The 13,513-nt window shown below is 51.2% G+C and overlaps 2 protein-coding genes across 11 annotated transcripts in view; both read left to right on the top strand.

Annotated features, from left to right (window-relative positions):
• MGAT1 (alpha-1,3-mannosyl-glycoprotein 2-beta-N-acetylglucosaminyltransferase) overlaps window positions 1-13,513 on the top strand; it is a 40,008-nt gene that overhangs the window by 12,173 nt on the left and 14,322 nt on the right. For 4 of the 10 annotated variants that reach the window (XM_073311182.2, XM_073311173.2, XM_073311172.2 and 1 more), the window contains exons 1-2: window positions 7,900-7,987; window positions 9,525-10,161. The gene's annotated coding sequence lies outside the window, so the exon portion shown is untranslated. The other 6 variants (XM_073311186.2, XM_073311180.2, XM_078848587.1 and 3 more) reach the window with 5 other exon arrangements.
• LOC140897525 (putative olfactory receptor 2B3) lies at window positions 1,526-3,199 on the top strand. The gene is given in 2 exon segments (XM_073310242.2): window positions 1,526-1,533; window positions 2,263-3,199. Coding segments are annotated over 2 exon segments (945 nt in total).

Raw genomic sequence — 13,513 nt, 5'->3', positions numbered from 1 at the left:
AGGACGGGGTTTGTAAAATGCCATGTAAACCTGTTGTCCCGTGAGGGGCCCTGATCCTGCAAAGATCTATGCACGTGCTTAACTTAAGCCCACAGGCAACCCCACTGTAAGTGGTTTGGGTGAAGGAGATTAGGGCAAGTAGAAAGCATGGGCCACATTTACAAAGGGATTTAGATGCCCTCAGATGCAGATGGGGGCTAGGTGCCTAACTCCTATTGGCACCAATGGGAGTTAGAAAATCTTTTCAGAAAATCCCACTTGGTGCCTATCTGCATATTTAGCCCTATATGAGCCCATAATCCCCCTGAAAATCAGTGGGATTTGGGTGCATCATTCCTTAAAGCTGCTTTGTAAACCCCAGCTCTAACTGCTCATAGGATCAGGGTCTACACCATTATTAGTGGTATTGGGGTTATTTTATTCTCACCCTCAGTGTTTAGATTGTGGCCCCTGTCCGTTGCACAGAGAAGTACATAAACATAATAGATTCAAGTTAAAGTGGCAGTAGAATCCTAGACTCCTAGACATGTAGGTCTAGAGGGTACCTCCAGAGGTCATCTGGGCCATACCCCCACACTGAGGCAGGAATAAGATTACCTAACCATACTTGACCAGTATTTGCCCAACCTCTTCTTAAAAACCTCCCAGGACAGTATGGCATTCCGGGGTGCAATCCAGACTAATGGGAGGTTGGGTCACCCCTGCCCTGCTACCTTGGCTGCCTCACAATATTTTGTTGTTGTAGCTTCCAATGTGGGTCGCTCACAAGCAGCCTGCCAGCATGCAGGACACACCCTGAGTGTCCGTGCATAGCCACAGCCATGGTCCAGCAACTCTGACCCCAGCAGCCTGTCCGCAAACACCAGCCACACTCTGGCTTCCTGCAGCCATGGTTACCACTTGCAGGGTGACTGCAACAAACTCCCAGTTCCAAATTCCCGCCCAAGACCTGGGTTCTGCACTGCCCGGTCCCCTCCTGGACAGTTCAGATATTGTAGGTCCGTTGCCTCTCTAAGGAGATCAATATCCAACAGTTTGCTACTTTAAATGGAGTTACCCACACAATTCAGTTTCCATGCAGTTTGTATGATGGAATAAAACATGTTTATTTAACTACAAAGAGTTAGGTTTCAAGTGAGTAAAAGCATAAAACATTCAACTAAGAAATGGTTACAGAAGAAGTAAAGGTAAAACACTTCCTAGTACTAAAATTAACAAACTAGACTTGGCTCAAGGTGAAATCCCTTCCACATGTTCCCAGTAACATTGCTGAGCCAATTCTCAGACCAGGATCTGCTCCCAAAGTCCAAACGCTGTTTCTTTTGTCTTCTTAGGGGAAAGAGAGAGAGATGGATAGGGAGTGATACCTTGGGGTGTTTCTACCCCTCACTTTTATAGTCCAGTCACCCTTTGATATGCGTTTTATTGAGGGTTCTGCCTAGATAAAGTTCATTCCTGCTGCAAGTACAGAGACAAGGAGTCTAATGGTGAAGGAGATGCCATGCTGTTGTTTGCTTCAATGCAGATGGGGTTGTTCCTGCCCCCCTTCCTTGCCAAAGACTGGCCACTTGGTAAGTGATTGCCCATCAACTTTGATGACACCTGGCTAGACTCCTTTGTGTTTAAGAAACTGATTTTCCCAGACTTGTCTAGTAAATGCATTTCCGACCTAATGGACATGGAGAACAATTCATCACCATCCTCTTTACAACCTCTTTACAACAATTGATCACCATCCTCTTTACGACAAATTTTCACATATTTGAAGACTGTTGCCAGGTCCCCCTTCAACTTTCTCTCCTCTAGACTAAACATGCCCCGTTCTTTGACCCATAAGAGGGGCAGTTAGCAGTGCAAATTTGGGATCATAGTTAGGAGCCCCAGTCGCAACCAGGATCTATACAAATACGGAATAAAAGGAACAAAACAAAACAGCCTCTGTCCCAAGACCTTATAATCTAAGCATCCATTTATCTATCACATCCTATTGCTCCCACCAACTGCAACAGATCCAGTTTTCTAGGTCACTTTAATTCCCTGATATATGGATCCTCCTTTGTCACTAAGTGCCACAGAACCACTTTTCTGTGACAAAGCCATTCCCTGGCAGAAGGATCCTACCTGCCCCCCAACTGGCCCAGATTTTCTTTGACAAAGTCACAAGTGGGCATGGTTCATTCAGAGCAAATGGGGCTCCCCTTGAATGTGTAAATGGGGCTCCTTTCATCCTTATCTTTGTCCCTTCTCCCTGCAGGAGGAAAGAGGGAATGGGAGCTCCCAGTGGGAGTTCATCCTTTTGGGGGTCTCTGACCAACCACGCCTGGAGATGCTGCTTTTCATTGTCTTTCTGGTCTTGTACATCCTGAACTTGCTGGGGAACCTGGTCATCATTGTGGTCTTGTGGCTGGAACCCATTCTCCATACCCCTATGTATTTCTTCCTCAGCAACCTCTCTTTCCTGGACCTTTGCTACACCACTAGCACCATTCCTCAGATGCTGGTGAACTTCCGCAGCACCCACAAGTCCATCTCCTGGGCTGGCTGTGTGGCCCAGCTCTATGTCTTCCTCTCTCTGGGCTGCACCGAGTGCCTCCTGCTGGCCGTCATGGCCTACGACCGCTATGTCGCCATCTGCCAGCCGCTGCGCTACACAATTATCATGAGCCGCCGACTCTGCCTGCAAATGGCGGCCACCATCTGGTTGAGCGGCTTCGGCAACTCCATGCTGCAGGTCATCCTGACCATGCGGCTGCCCCGGTGTGGGCGGAACCGGGTGGACCACTTCTTCTGAGAGTTGCTGGCCCTGTTCAAGCTGGCCTGTGTCGACACCTCTGCCAACGAGGCCGAGGCTTTTGCTGTCAGTGTGATCTTCCTGCTGTTACCGCTGGGCCTCATCATGGTCTCCTACGGCTACATCGTCGCTGCCGTGTTGAGGATTTGCTTGGCCCAGGGCAGGCTCAAGGCCTTCAACACCTGCACCTCCCACCCAGTTGTGGTGTCGCTCTTCTACGGCATGGCCATTTTCATGTATCTACAGCCTCCGTCCAGCTACTCCCAGGACCTGGGCAAGATGGTCTCCCTCTTCTATGGCATCATCGCCCCCATGCTGAACTCGCTGATCTACACGCTGAGGAAGAAGGATGTGCACAGGGCTCTAAGGAGGGTGCTGGGGAGGCTATTCTGGATTAAGAGGACATGAGCCAGAGAAATGAGTTGGGACTGGCTGGCTTGGTTCTCTATGGGGCAGCAGCTCCGATCCAGCCTCAGGTCAGGGGACCAGGCAATGGGCTATGGAGCCTTTCCCATCTAGGAGGTCTGCATTTCAATCTCTCTGTTCATGTCCACACTGGGATTGGGAAACCAGAGGTCACTCACCATGAGCCCCAGAAGGCAGAAGAGCACATCAAGGCCTGGTGGACGGTGTTGGGCACCTCACTATGTCCTTCCTTGGCTCCATCCATGAACAAAGCTGGCCCTGCATGGAGGAGATGGAGTGATGTGGGCATCTGAGAGTCATCTCTCTGCACCAGATCCAGCCTGTACAGACCACACCCCTGCCCCCCCCCAATATAAAATACCTCAGATTCTCTCTTATTGGATATTGATCTAAAAAAAACCCACCAATGTTCCCCCTTTTCTATTTAATTCTCTGATATGGATAGTTTAGGGGCTTCTTCCCCCTTCTCAGGTTAAACCACAGCTACTTCGGCATTGGGAGGGAAACAGCTGGCGCCGATCATTGCTCCAAATTGTGGATGGGGTTAATGAAGGTGTTAAACTCATTAGAATCAACTTTCCCCTCAGATTTTGCCTCTTTTCTCTCTAATTACCAGATAGTGATCTAAAATCTCCTCAGACTTTCTCTTTATTGAATATCAATAGAAATTTCCCTCCATTTTGGGACTCCTCAAGTCAGGCACCATTCCCGCTAAATTATGGAATATTGATCTAAAATCCCCCCGAATTTGGCCATTTTTCTCTTTAATTGCTGAATATAGGGAAAGAAACTCTCTCACTTTGGGGTCTTTTTCCCCCCTCCCATTTTAAATTGCAGCAACATCTGCTTTTGGAGGGAACCAGCTGGCTTGAGTTCTCGTCCCACATGGTGGATGAAGAAAAAGAGGATGTTAACCCCCCTCTGATCAACTTTCTTCTCAGATTTGACCCCTTTACTCATTCTCAGAGATCTCGCACCTTCTCAAATGTTGTCCCTTTTCTCTCAGCTGTTGGATGTTCATATGAAATGGCTGCAGATTTGGGGTTCTCCCCTCCATTTTATGCTGCAAGAAATTCTCCTAGTCTTGGGAAGAAGTGATTAGGCCAAATCATTACCCTATGGGGTGAATGAGTGGGGGGAGGAGGTTAAACATCCCAATGAACAATTTCCCCCCCCCCCCTTTTCTCTTGTGTAAATCAAAACCAGTGTGTTTGCTGATTCGAGTGACTTGCGCAATTCTTAGCATGCATCAAGGCTAGAAACCTTCACGCCTCCAGCTGGTAGTTGACCTGACAGAGGCTGTCCATCACAGTTACCCATATGAGCACCATCTCTGAGCTGTCCATCTTCAGCTTCCGCCCACTCCCAATTGCCATGAAATCTTCATATTTTGGGTCCAACCTCCCCTCCCGTCTCTCCTGCTAGAGCAGAAAACCCATAGGGACTCTGGAGTTGTACTGTGGGCAGCAATGCGTCTTGGGAAACGGGGCATAGATATTAAAGAGCTGCTTCCTTTCCAAGAAGACAGAGACCAGGGAATCGATGAGATTAAGGCCTGGTCTATCATGGAGGATAGGTCCATTGATCACTATTAGCCAAGATGGCCAGGGATGCAACCCCAACCATGCTTTGAGTGTCCCTAGCCTCTGACTGCCAGAAGCTGAGAATGGACAACAGGGAATGGATCACTTGATGATTGCCCTGTTCTGTTCATTCCCTCTGGAGCACCTGGCATTGGCCACTGATAGAAGACAAAATACTGGGCTAGATGGACCATTGGTCTCACCCAGTATGGGCGTTGTTATGTTCTTATATACTAAAAATTAGATTGACCTAGCTACATTGCTCAGGGATGTGAAAATGTTTTTGCCCTGAGCACCGTAGTTAGCTCAACCTAACCCCGGTGTAGACACAGCTAGGTCGAAGGAAGAATTCTTCTGTCAACCTAGCTACTGCCTCTCAGAGAGGTGAATTAATGACATCAATGGAAAAACCCCTTCCATCGATGTAGGAAGAGTCTACAGATACCAGCTCTGTGTCAGGGATGGCCACTAACAGAGCTGTCCTTAGGATTTATGGGGCCCTACATAGTATTATTAAACTGGTGCCCCTATGCCTGACTGGGGACAGACACCACCCCTGCCTGTGGACCCCCAGAAGGGAACCCCCCCCCCATTGCTGACACACACCGAGCTTCGTAGTTAGTAGATGCTGCGGCAGCCCGGGCTCACAGCCCTGAGGGGTGGGACGAGGCAGGAAAGGATACCAAACCGCCCGGCCCCAGTCACAGTTATGCACAGAGACCCCTGTACCCCCTCCCTCCCAGTGGTGCCTCAAATTTTCAGGTGTCCTAAGCAGCCGCGTATACCATGTATGGCTAAGGACAGCCCTGGCCACTAATCTCTGAGGCTTGCGGAGCAGGATCTTAGAGCATGGGAATTTGTGACTCTTTCTTTTTGCGATGACTTTTAATATTTGCCTGAATAATCTTCTTTAAACAGCAGCTCCGGAGAGAATAAAGTCCCTGCCCAAAAAAGAGCTTAGCAAAGGATATTTGGCTGATGTGTAACCTTGTACTATTTGTTAAAGGACTTGAGGATCATTTGGGTTGAAAGGGGCTGTACACCATTCTCAGCGGCTCCATTCAAGATGTAGCTGGGAGGCAGCAATGTCCAGTGGTTAGAGAGGGGCTGCTCAAGAAGGGAACGGAGAAGAAGGGAATTTGAAGCCAGTGGGAGTCTGGACTCCTGGCTTCTGTTCTGAGCTCTGGGAAGGGAATGGAGTCTAGTGAGTCAGAGCAGTGGGGAGAATGGGAGTCAGGGTTGATCCCTGGCTCTAGGCAAAAAAACCAAAAATTTGTTTGTATGTAATTAATTATAAAGCAATGAATGATAATAAAATAATGACTGTAATAAAACAATGATGACCATAAAATAAAAACATACATGGGCAGGCAGACTGAGTAAGACAGCGACATGAGGCACTTGTGGAGCCTCTAGGGGGCAGCTGGGGAGATTGTCAATATCGCTTCAGTTTAACAGGTGTATAAGGAGACTTGGCAGCATTCAAGTTTTATTTTTTCCATGTTTCGATGTTTATTTTTAAGCATTTTTTAATTTGCTCCATTTAAATCGTTGCAGTTGCGGGAATTAAGCAGGCTCAGCCACAAGGGGGTCAGACAATAATTAACGAGTTAATAGGCGTTGAGATTCAAAAAAGTTAAAGCTTTATTGGTGTTAAAACACATCATCCCCATCACATGTCTAAATATACAATGGAAATATCCCTAACATCAAACTGGAATAAATTCTCAAGCAGCCTTTTCCGTGGGTTGCCCAGCTGTTAATGTTGATTATTACTGATGTGGAAATGTTTTTTGTGGGGCTGTGTGTGTGCATGGTGAAATCGACATTTTTACTGATCAAAACCTAATCCTTCCAAGCCCAGTGTATAACTGGGAGGTGGGGGGAGGTTGATTTGGCTCCCCACTGATGCCACATACACCAGACGTGTGGCCCTGTGTGCACATGGGTGCAGGCAGGGACATAGGCCAGGGGCTGAATTACACTCCAGTCGAGGCAGGAGCATCTGCGGCAGATCCAGGGGTTTGGGAATAATGGGGGCGGGGCTAAGGGGATTGGAAGCAGGGGGAGGAGCCAGCGGGGAGGAGCTAGAAGCATGGGGCGGGGCCAGGAATCAGGGGGAGAGGTCAAGAGGGCGCGGCCAAGGCGGGGTAGAGGGAGAGACGGCCAGGAGGCAGGGGCGGGGCCAGGAAGTAGGTTCGGGGCCATGGGAGCTGGGAAGGAGACATGGGGAGGAACCATTATCCAGTCCCTAAGGTTCGCACTGAGGTTATATGGTACATTCCAACACTCACCCCACACCCCCGCCAGGGCCTAGTTTGGTTTCTCCCTCCCGATCCCACTGCCCAACAGAAAAGGTTCTCTTCACCTCCCCTCCCTCGGGCTGTACCACTGCCCCCAGTATAGGGGAATCGGAAGGGAAGAAACCAACTCTCAGCGCTTCCCCCTCCCGGACACACCAACATGATAGGCACGGCGGGGAAAGGGTTGTAACCGCGCTGCAAGAGGGGAGGTGGAATCCTCCCCCTCCTCCTGTAGGAGTATTCACCCCCCCCGTGTGGGATTGGACTGTTCCAGACCCCTCTCTCGGTGGGGAGTTGGGCGCGTCCATTCCTGGTGGGGCGTTGGGCGCGTTCTAACGTGGGGGGAGACATTGATAGTTACGTCAAATCCCTCTGAAAAAGGGGTGTGTGTGTATGGGGGGTGAATCCCATAGAGAGAAAGGGGGTCGTTACAGGATGGAGCCTCAGCCTGGGGGTAATTTTAACCACAATGGAAGCAGAGTTCTCGTTCCCCCCTGCTTGCGATCCGAATGGTTTGCTCCGCAGGAAACCCAGATCCTGCTGCGCCGCCAGGATCGAGCTCGTGGGGGTGGGCGGAGGGGGCGGAGTTCCGCCTGTGGGCGTGTCGAGGTTCCAGCGGGCCGCAATGAGCCGTTAGAAAGGGGGATGGGGGGTTTCTCACTGGGGGCGTGGCCCGAGGAAAATTCGAAAGGGGGCCTGACTCCCGGCCGCGCGGGGGAGGGAGGGTGAAGGAACGGGGCGTGGTCAGCCTAAAGCGTGGGGCGGGGCTAGGCTGGGGCGACGCGGGGCGGGCCGAGCGGTTGCTATGGGTTCGCTTCCGGCGCTGGCAGGCGGAAGTGGCTGGAACCTGGGGGCTGCTGCTGCTGTTGCCGAGGCGGCTCTGGGTCAGTGGGGAAGGGGCGGGGGGGGAGGCAGGAGCAGCCTCCCGTCCCCCCATATCTCCAGGCGGGGAGGAGTAAGGAGCTGCCCCCCATATCTCCAGGCGGGAAGGAGTAAGGAGCTGCCCCCCATATCTCCAGGCGGGGAGGAGTAAGGAGCTGCCCCCCATATCCTCGGGGGGGAGGAGCTGCCCCCCATATCTCCAGGCGGGAAGGAGTAAGGAGCTGCCCCCCATATCCTCGGGGGGGGGAGCTGCCCCCCATATCTCCAGGCGGGGAGGAGTAAGGAGCTGCCCCCCATATCCTCGGGGGGGGGAGCTGCCCCCCATATCTCCAGGTGGGGAGGAGTAAGGAGCTGCTCCCCATATCCTCAGGAGTGGGGGGAGCTGCCCCCATATCTCCAGGCGGGAAGGAGTAAGAAGCTGCCCCCCATATCCTCAGAAGGGGGGAGGGGCTGCCCCCCATATCTCCAGGCGGGAAGGAGCAAGAAGCTGCCCCCCATATCCTCAGGAGTGGGGGGAGCTGCCCCCCATATCTCCAGGCGGGGAGGAGTAAGGAGCTGCCCCATATCTCTTCAGGTGGGGGGGGGAGGAGCTGCCCCTCCCCCCCCCCCATCCTGGGCAGAGGGCGCAGAGCTGGAAAGGAGTCTAGGAGCTGCGGAGAGGGGTAATCTGAGGAGATTGTCCGAGGAGGGAAAAGAGAGGCCGCTGTGCCTCTGTCCCCCAGGTGCAGGTGGACCTGGGAACTCAAGGATGAATAAATATACTACTATGTGGAGGGAAGAGAGAGGTTTCCAATGGGCAAAGGCGCCATCGGGCTGGAGCTCTGTATTAGGGTGACTGTCCCATGGGATTGGAGGGGTTGTTGGGGTGAACGTCCTTTGGGAGCAGAGTGAGGCAAAAGATTCTGCAGGGTGGACAGGGCAGAGTGAATGTACCATGGGGCATGGACAGGAGGTGAGACCAGATGGAAATCCCACAGGAGCAGTGGGCAAGCGGCATAGTGGGTGGATGGGAGGAGAGGGGGGCATTGGTCAGATATAGTACAGGAGGGTAGGTGGAGACAGCATACCATGGGAGCAGTGTGTGGGGGACCTTTGGGGAGGGGCATATTGGGCAAGCATATCACAAGAGTGGAAGTGAAGATATTGTGAAGACATGATTGGAGCATAGTTGGGGAGGCATTATTGGGTGGATATACCACAAGAGAGGAAATGGAGCTATCCATAGGAGCAGAGTGTGCGTGGGATAATAGGTGGCTATATTCCAGGAGAGGAGGAGGTTGATTGACTGTAATAGGGTTGTAGGGCCCTGGCTGTGTGATAGATGCTGTTAACATTGGGATTACAGAGCAGGAAACTAACCTTGTCCTTAGAAGCAGGTTTTTGTGTGAGGGGGCAGAACTAGGGAAGTAGGGCTCAGTGGTACTTATCAGTATGGAGGTAAAGTGGTAAAGTCAGTATGGAGACTGATCCTGTTGGCATTAATACTAAAGAGCGGAGGTGGAAGCCAGTGTCTAATACAGCTGTGTGTCTGTTACACAGAGCCAAGGGGGAATTGAAAGGAGACGAGGATGGCACGCCTTACCCTCCTCCCGGATATGAGACTGGCTGGGATCTGGCGGGACTTTAGGAGATGGGATGCCGGGGCTTTGGTTTGTCCCTGAAACTGGTGGTCCGCCAACTTGTTCCTGGGGAGTGAGAGCTCACCAGGAGACACGGATGAGCAGAGAGCTGCCGGACGATAACAGCAATGAGGCGACGCGACCTGTGGGCTATCTGCAGCAGCGCTGATCGGGAGCGGTGAAAACCAGACTCTTGTGTATGCTGCCGCCCTCCTCCCCAGAGACCCGAGGAGCTGTAATGGCTTGATTTCCTAGGAGTCTTGAAGGACACTTGAGGAGAGACGGGGAGTTATCTCAAGGATTGGAGAGACCAGTACAGAACTTGCCTGCTCCTTTCAGTGAGGGAAGCTTGGCGTGTGTTTATTAGTTTTGAACCGGGATAGGGGGAGCTGCGTGGCCCATTCAGGAGGTGGAGAGGCTCTTTCCTGCTGTTCCTCCTGCACTGAGTCCTCGAGTGAGGTCCTGAAAGGGGGAGGGGGGAGCCCAGAGACCCCCCTCCCCCGGGAGAGAACCAGCGGCCAGGAGTCCACCAGCAACACTGAGCCGACACCAATCAGGTGAGATTTATTTATGACGTGCCTGTCAAAATTGGTGAAGAAGCTAGGCTTTCCTGCTGTTCTTTCCATTGTCCTCTTGTTTCTGTTGCCCACTGGAAGATGATTTCCTTCTGCCTTGAGTCCATCCTACAGATGAAGTGCCGGGGAAAAGAGAATGCATGTTGCAGGTAAAGAAACAAAATTGGATGGTTAACCGGTGGAACTCATTGGCGCAGGATTTTGAGGTAGTTCAGTATGAGGCCTATAGCTTGGCAAGCTAAAAGGCTGGGACTTCTGTGAATACATATAGTGTCTCTGGGCTAGGGCTACAACGGTGATGGTCCTTGCTGGGGTTCGAGGTATAAGATGATCAATAGCTGGGGTTACCAACAAACTTCCTTCCTGCCCTGGGATCACGTTGTCTGTGTGTTGCCTTTGGAGCATCTGGTGCTGGCTGGCATGTGACAGTGGAACAGATGCTTCTGTTCCCTGAGTGATGGTCCCATTGAGGTGATAGAGGGGGTTGGATGCTGGGAAGTGACTTGCCCAAGTTCAGAAGGCCCCATATCCCATTCCCTGAGCCTTCCAATCCTCTTCGACCTGGGATCTCTTAGAAGTAAAAAATCCCTGTAATCCCATTCTCTGAGCCAGCCACTCAGCGACATAGGGCTGGATTGAATTTGACCCTGCTGGAGTGTTTGTAATGAGTGGTGGTTGTGGGCTCCAGAGCTCTGGTACTAGTCCTGCTTACCATCCTTTTGGTGTTCTCTGTTCTGAGACAATGATCGTTGGCAGACAGGCTGGGGGCTGATGGGTGTTTTACAGCTGATAGGACACTGTGGTATACACATTCCTATCTCTTCCCAATACCAGAAAAAAGCCAAGACATGTTTTTTTGTTTGTTCTGGAATGCAAACTTGAATGCAACCCATCTTCAGCGAGAGAGTGACAGGACTTTTCTGTGCAGTGCTCGATAGCCAGCACCTAGATATTGCCTTTGCTCTTGGGCTCATCTCTATCCTGTGCTCAATCCCTGCCCCGCGTCCCCCCTCTATCTGGCTCTGGGGCCCCAAGCTTTAACAGGGCCCGAAGGTGCTCAGAGCAACTGAAAATGAAGTTGCTGTGCCCTGATACCGTGTGTTTTGGGCTGGGGGACCTGTTTTTATTTACATCAATGCATTTCTTCAGTGTTGACACTGACATGAGCAGTAGTGTTCCCAGCACGTTAGTAAGGGTTTGTCCACACTGCAGTCATAGGGCTTGAGCCATTGAGCAAGCCTTGATCTAAGGTAGTTCAGGTCCCGGAGTGATCTAGCTGCAGCAGCATGAGCTAACCTCACAAGTGATTACCCAGGTTCCAGATAGGCTTGTATAGTCAGTGTTGCCGATGCTTTACAGCTCTGGAACCTGAGTGTAGCTAAACTGAAGTGAGCCCAAGTACGTCTACGTGCGCTGCAATCGCACCCTGCGATTGCAGTGTAGACATACCAAGGCAGCTACCTAAGGTGTCTTGCAAAAGGAGGTGGACAGATCAGACAGCATAAAGTTAACCTGTGAGGGAAAAACAAGTTGGTTGAATTTCATTTTAAAGAAGGGGCAGGTCTAGACTGTTTGTAATTCAGGTGATTCTTCTGTGCCTCCCTGAAAATCCAACCTCTCCACAGTTTCAACCAATTATAGGATTCTTTTCTACTTCCTGTATTTTTGTTCTGAGTTTGTACAGCCCCTAGCACGCTGGGGTCCTGATCCATGACTGAGGCTCCTAGATACTATGGTAATAGAAATTACTACTACTAACAATTATTGTTTGTGGTGTTGTGAGCTGTTAAACAGCTGCCATGCCACACCCCAGAGGTGGCTGCAGTTCAGCACTGTGTGAAATGTTTTGTATATCAGTTACAGTGCTTTGGGTTCTCTTGCTGCTGAGCCTGATGTAGCTGCTGAGCCAGCTCTGTCCTTTAGGATGATGGGTCCTACATAAACACAAGTTGGTTTATTTCTAGTAGGGTAGTGCCTGGAGGGCCCATCGTTCTGGGTTCTGCACATACACAGAGCTTGAGCGCTCAGGAGGCTTATTGGGGAAACTGAGGCTTGGCAAGATGCAGGGCCTTGCCCAAGCTCCGAGAGTCAGTGGCAGAACTGAGAATTGAACTCAGGTCTCTGGAGTCCCAGCCCACAGGCTTAACCACACAGGCGCTTTTACGATGTTCAGTCTAATGGACTCGAGAGTTCTCGACTGGGATATTTCTTGTGCTCTCTGAACACTTTGGCAGCTAGATACGAAACACACTTAGCATATCACGACCACAGCAAGGGCAATTAGCTTAAATTGTTATCTCAAAAGGCTGGAGTGAGTTCATGTCCCTCCATCTGTTATTTAAAAGGGAGACGCTTGCAGCCGAGGTTGGATAATAAATGGAGGCAGTGAGATGGGGGGGTAGGGGGGAGGCTCTCCCAGATGATGGGAACTGTAGAGGGGAAGGTTCTTGTGTCCTCAGTGGGGCAATTGTGGGAAAGGGCAAGGAGGGGATGGATGCTAGCAGAAGGGAGTAAAGAGACTAGATCTGCTGGTACTCTCCTCCCCGCCCCCACTGGTGGTCTAGCTCTGGCTCCCTCACACACACAGCTCTACTGAGGCCTCTCAATCCTGACTCTCCGCCACCCCACTATTCCAGCGCTGGGCTATCCTCTCCAGTACTACAAATCCATGGTGGTGCTGTACTCGAGGGGATGAATCTGAACTGGATCTTGACATGGATGGGGACGTAGAGCAGGGTTGATATGAGCTACACGGCCAGTCTGCAGTTCCTGGTCGTATGTGCAGTTCTAGTGGAAACTCGTTTTTTGTGGCAGAGCTGGGGGGAGGGCAGCCAACGGCTGGGATAGCAGGGAGCTGCAATCAGGATTGAGGGGTATCAGTAGAGTTGTGTGTGGGAGAGCCCAAGGCTGGGATCTCCAGAATTGGAGATGTTCTCAGCCCCCAACCCAGTGATGGTGCTGCTTTCTAAACTAGAGATGGCTGCATTTCAGAGATGGCGTGGGTGAGAGAAGCTAGTGTGTTAGAGCACTGGGGACTGGGAGTCAGGACTCCTGGGTTCTGGGAGCTGAGTGGGGTCTAGTGGCTAGTGTGAGGGGCAGGAGTCAGGGTTTGGCATATGTTCCTAAACCTGTCAGTCTCCCTATGTGACCTTGGCCAAGTCACTGAATCTCTGTGCCTCAGTTTCCCCCTCCATACTATGCATGGTAGTGCAACGTGCCTGCCTTGGTAAAGTGCTTTGAGATCAAGGAATGAAAAGTGTGATAGGTGCTTATTATGTCTGATAGTACTGTGTAATCAGACAGAGCAATCATCATAAGTGCCAGATAGCAGCCG

Source organism: Lepidochelys kempii, chromosome 14, assembly GCF_965140285.1.
Source record: "Lepidochelys kempii isolate rLepKem1 chromosome 14, rLepKem1.hap1, whole genome shotgun sequence".
Classification (NCBI taxonomy): domain Eukaryota; kingdom Metazoa; phylum Chordata; order Testudines; family Cheloniidae; genus Lepidochelys; species Lepidochelys kempii.
This window is presented reverse-complemented; position numbering and strand designations above follow the sequence as displayed.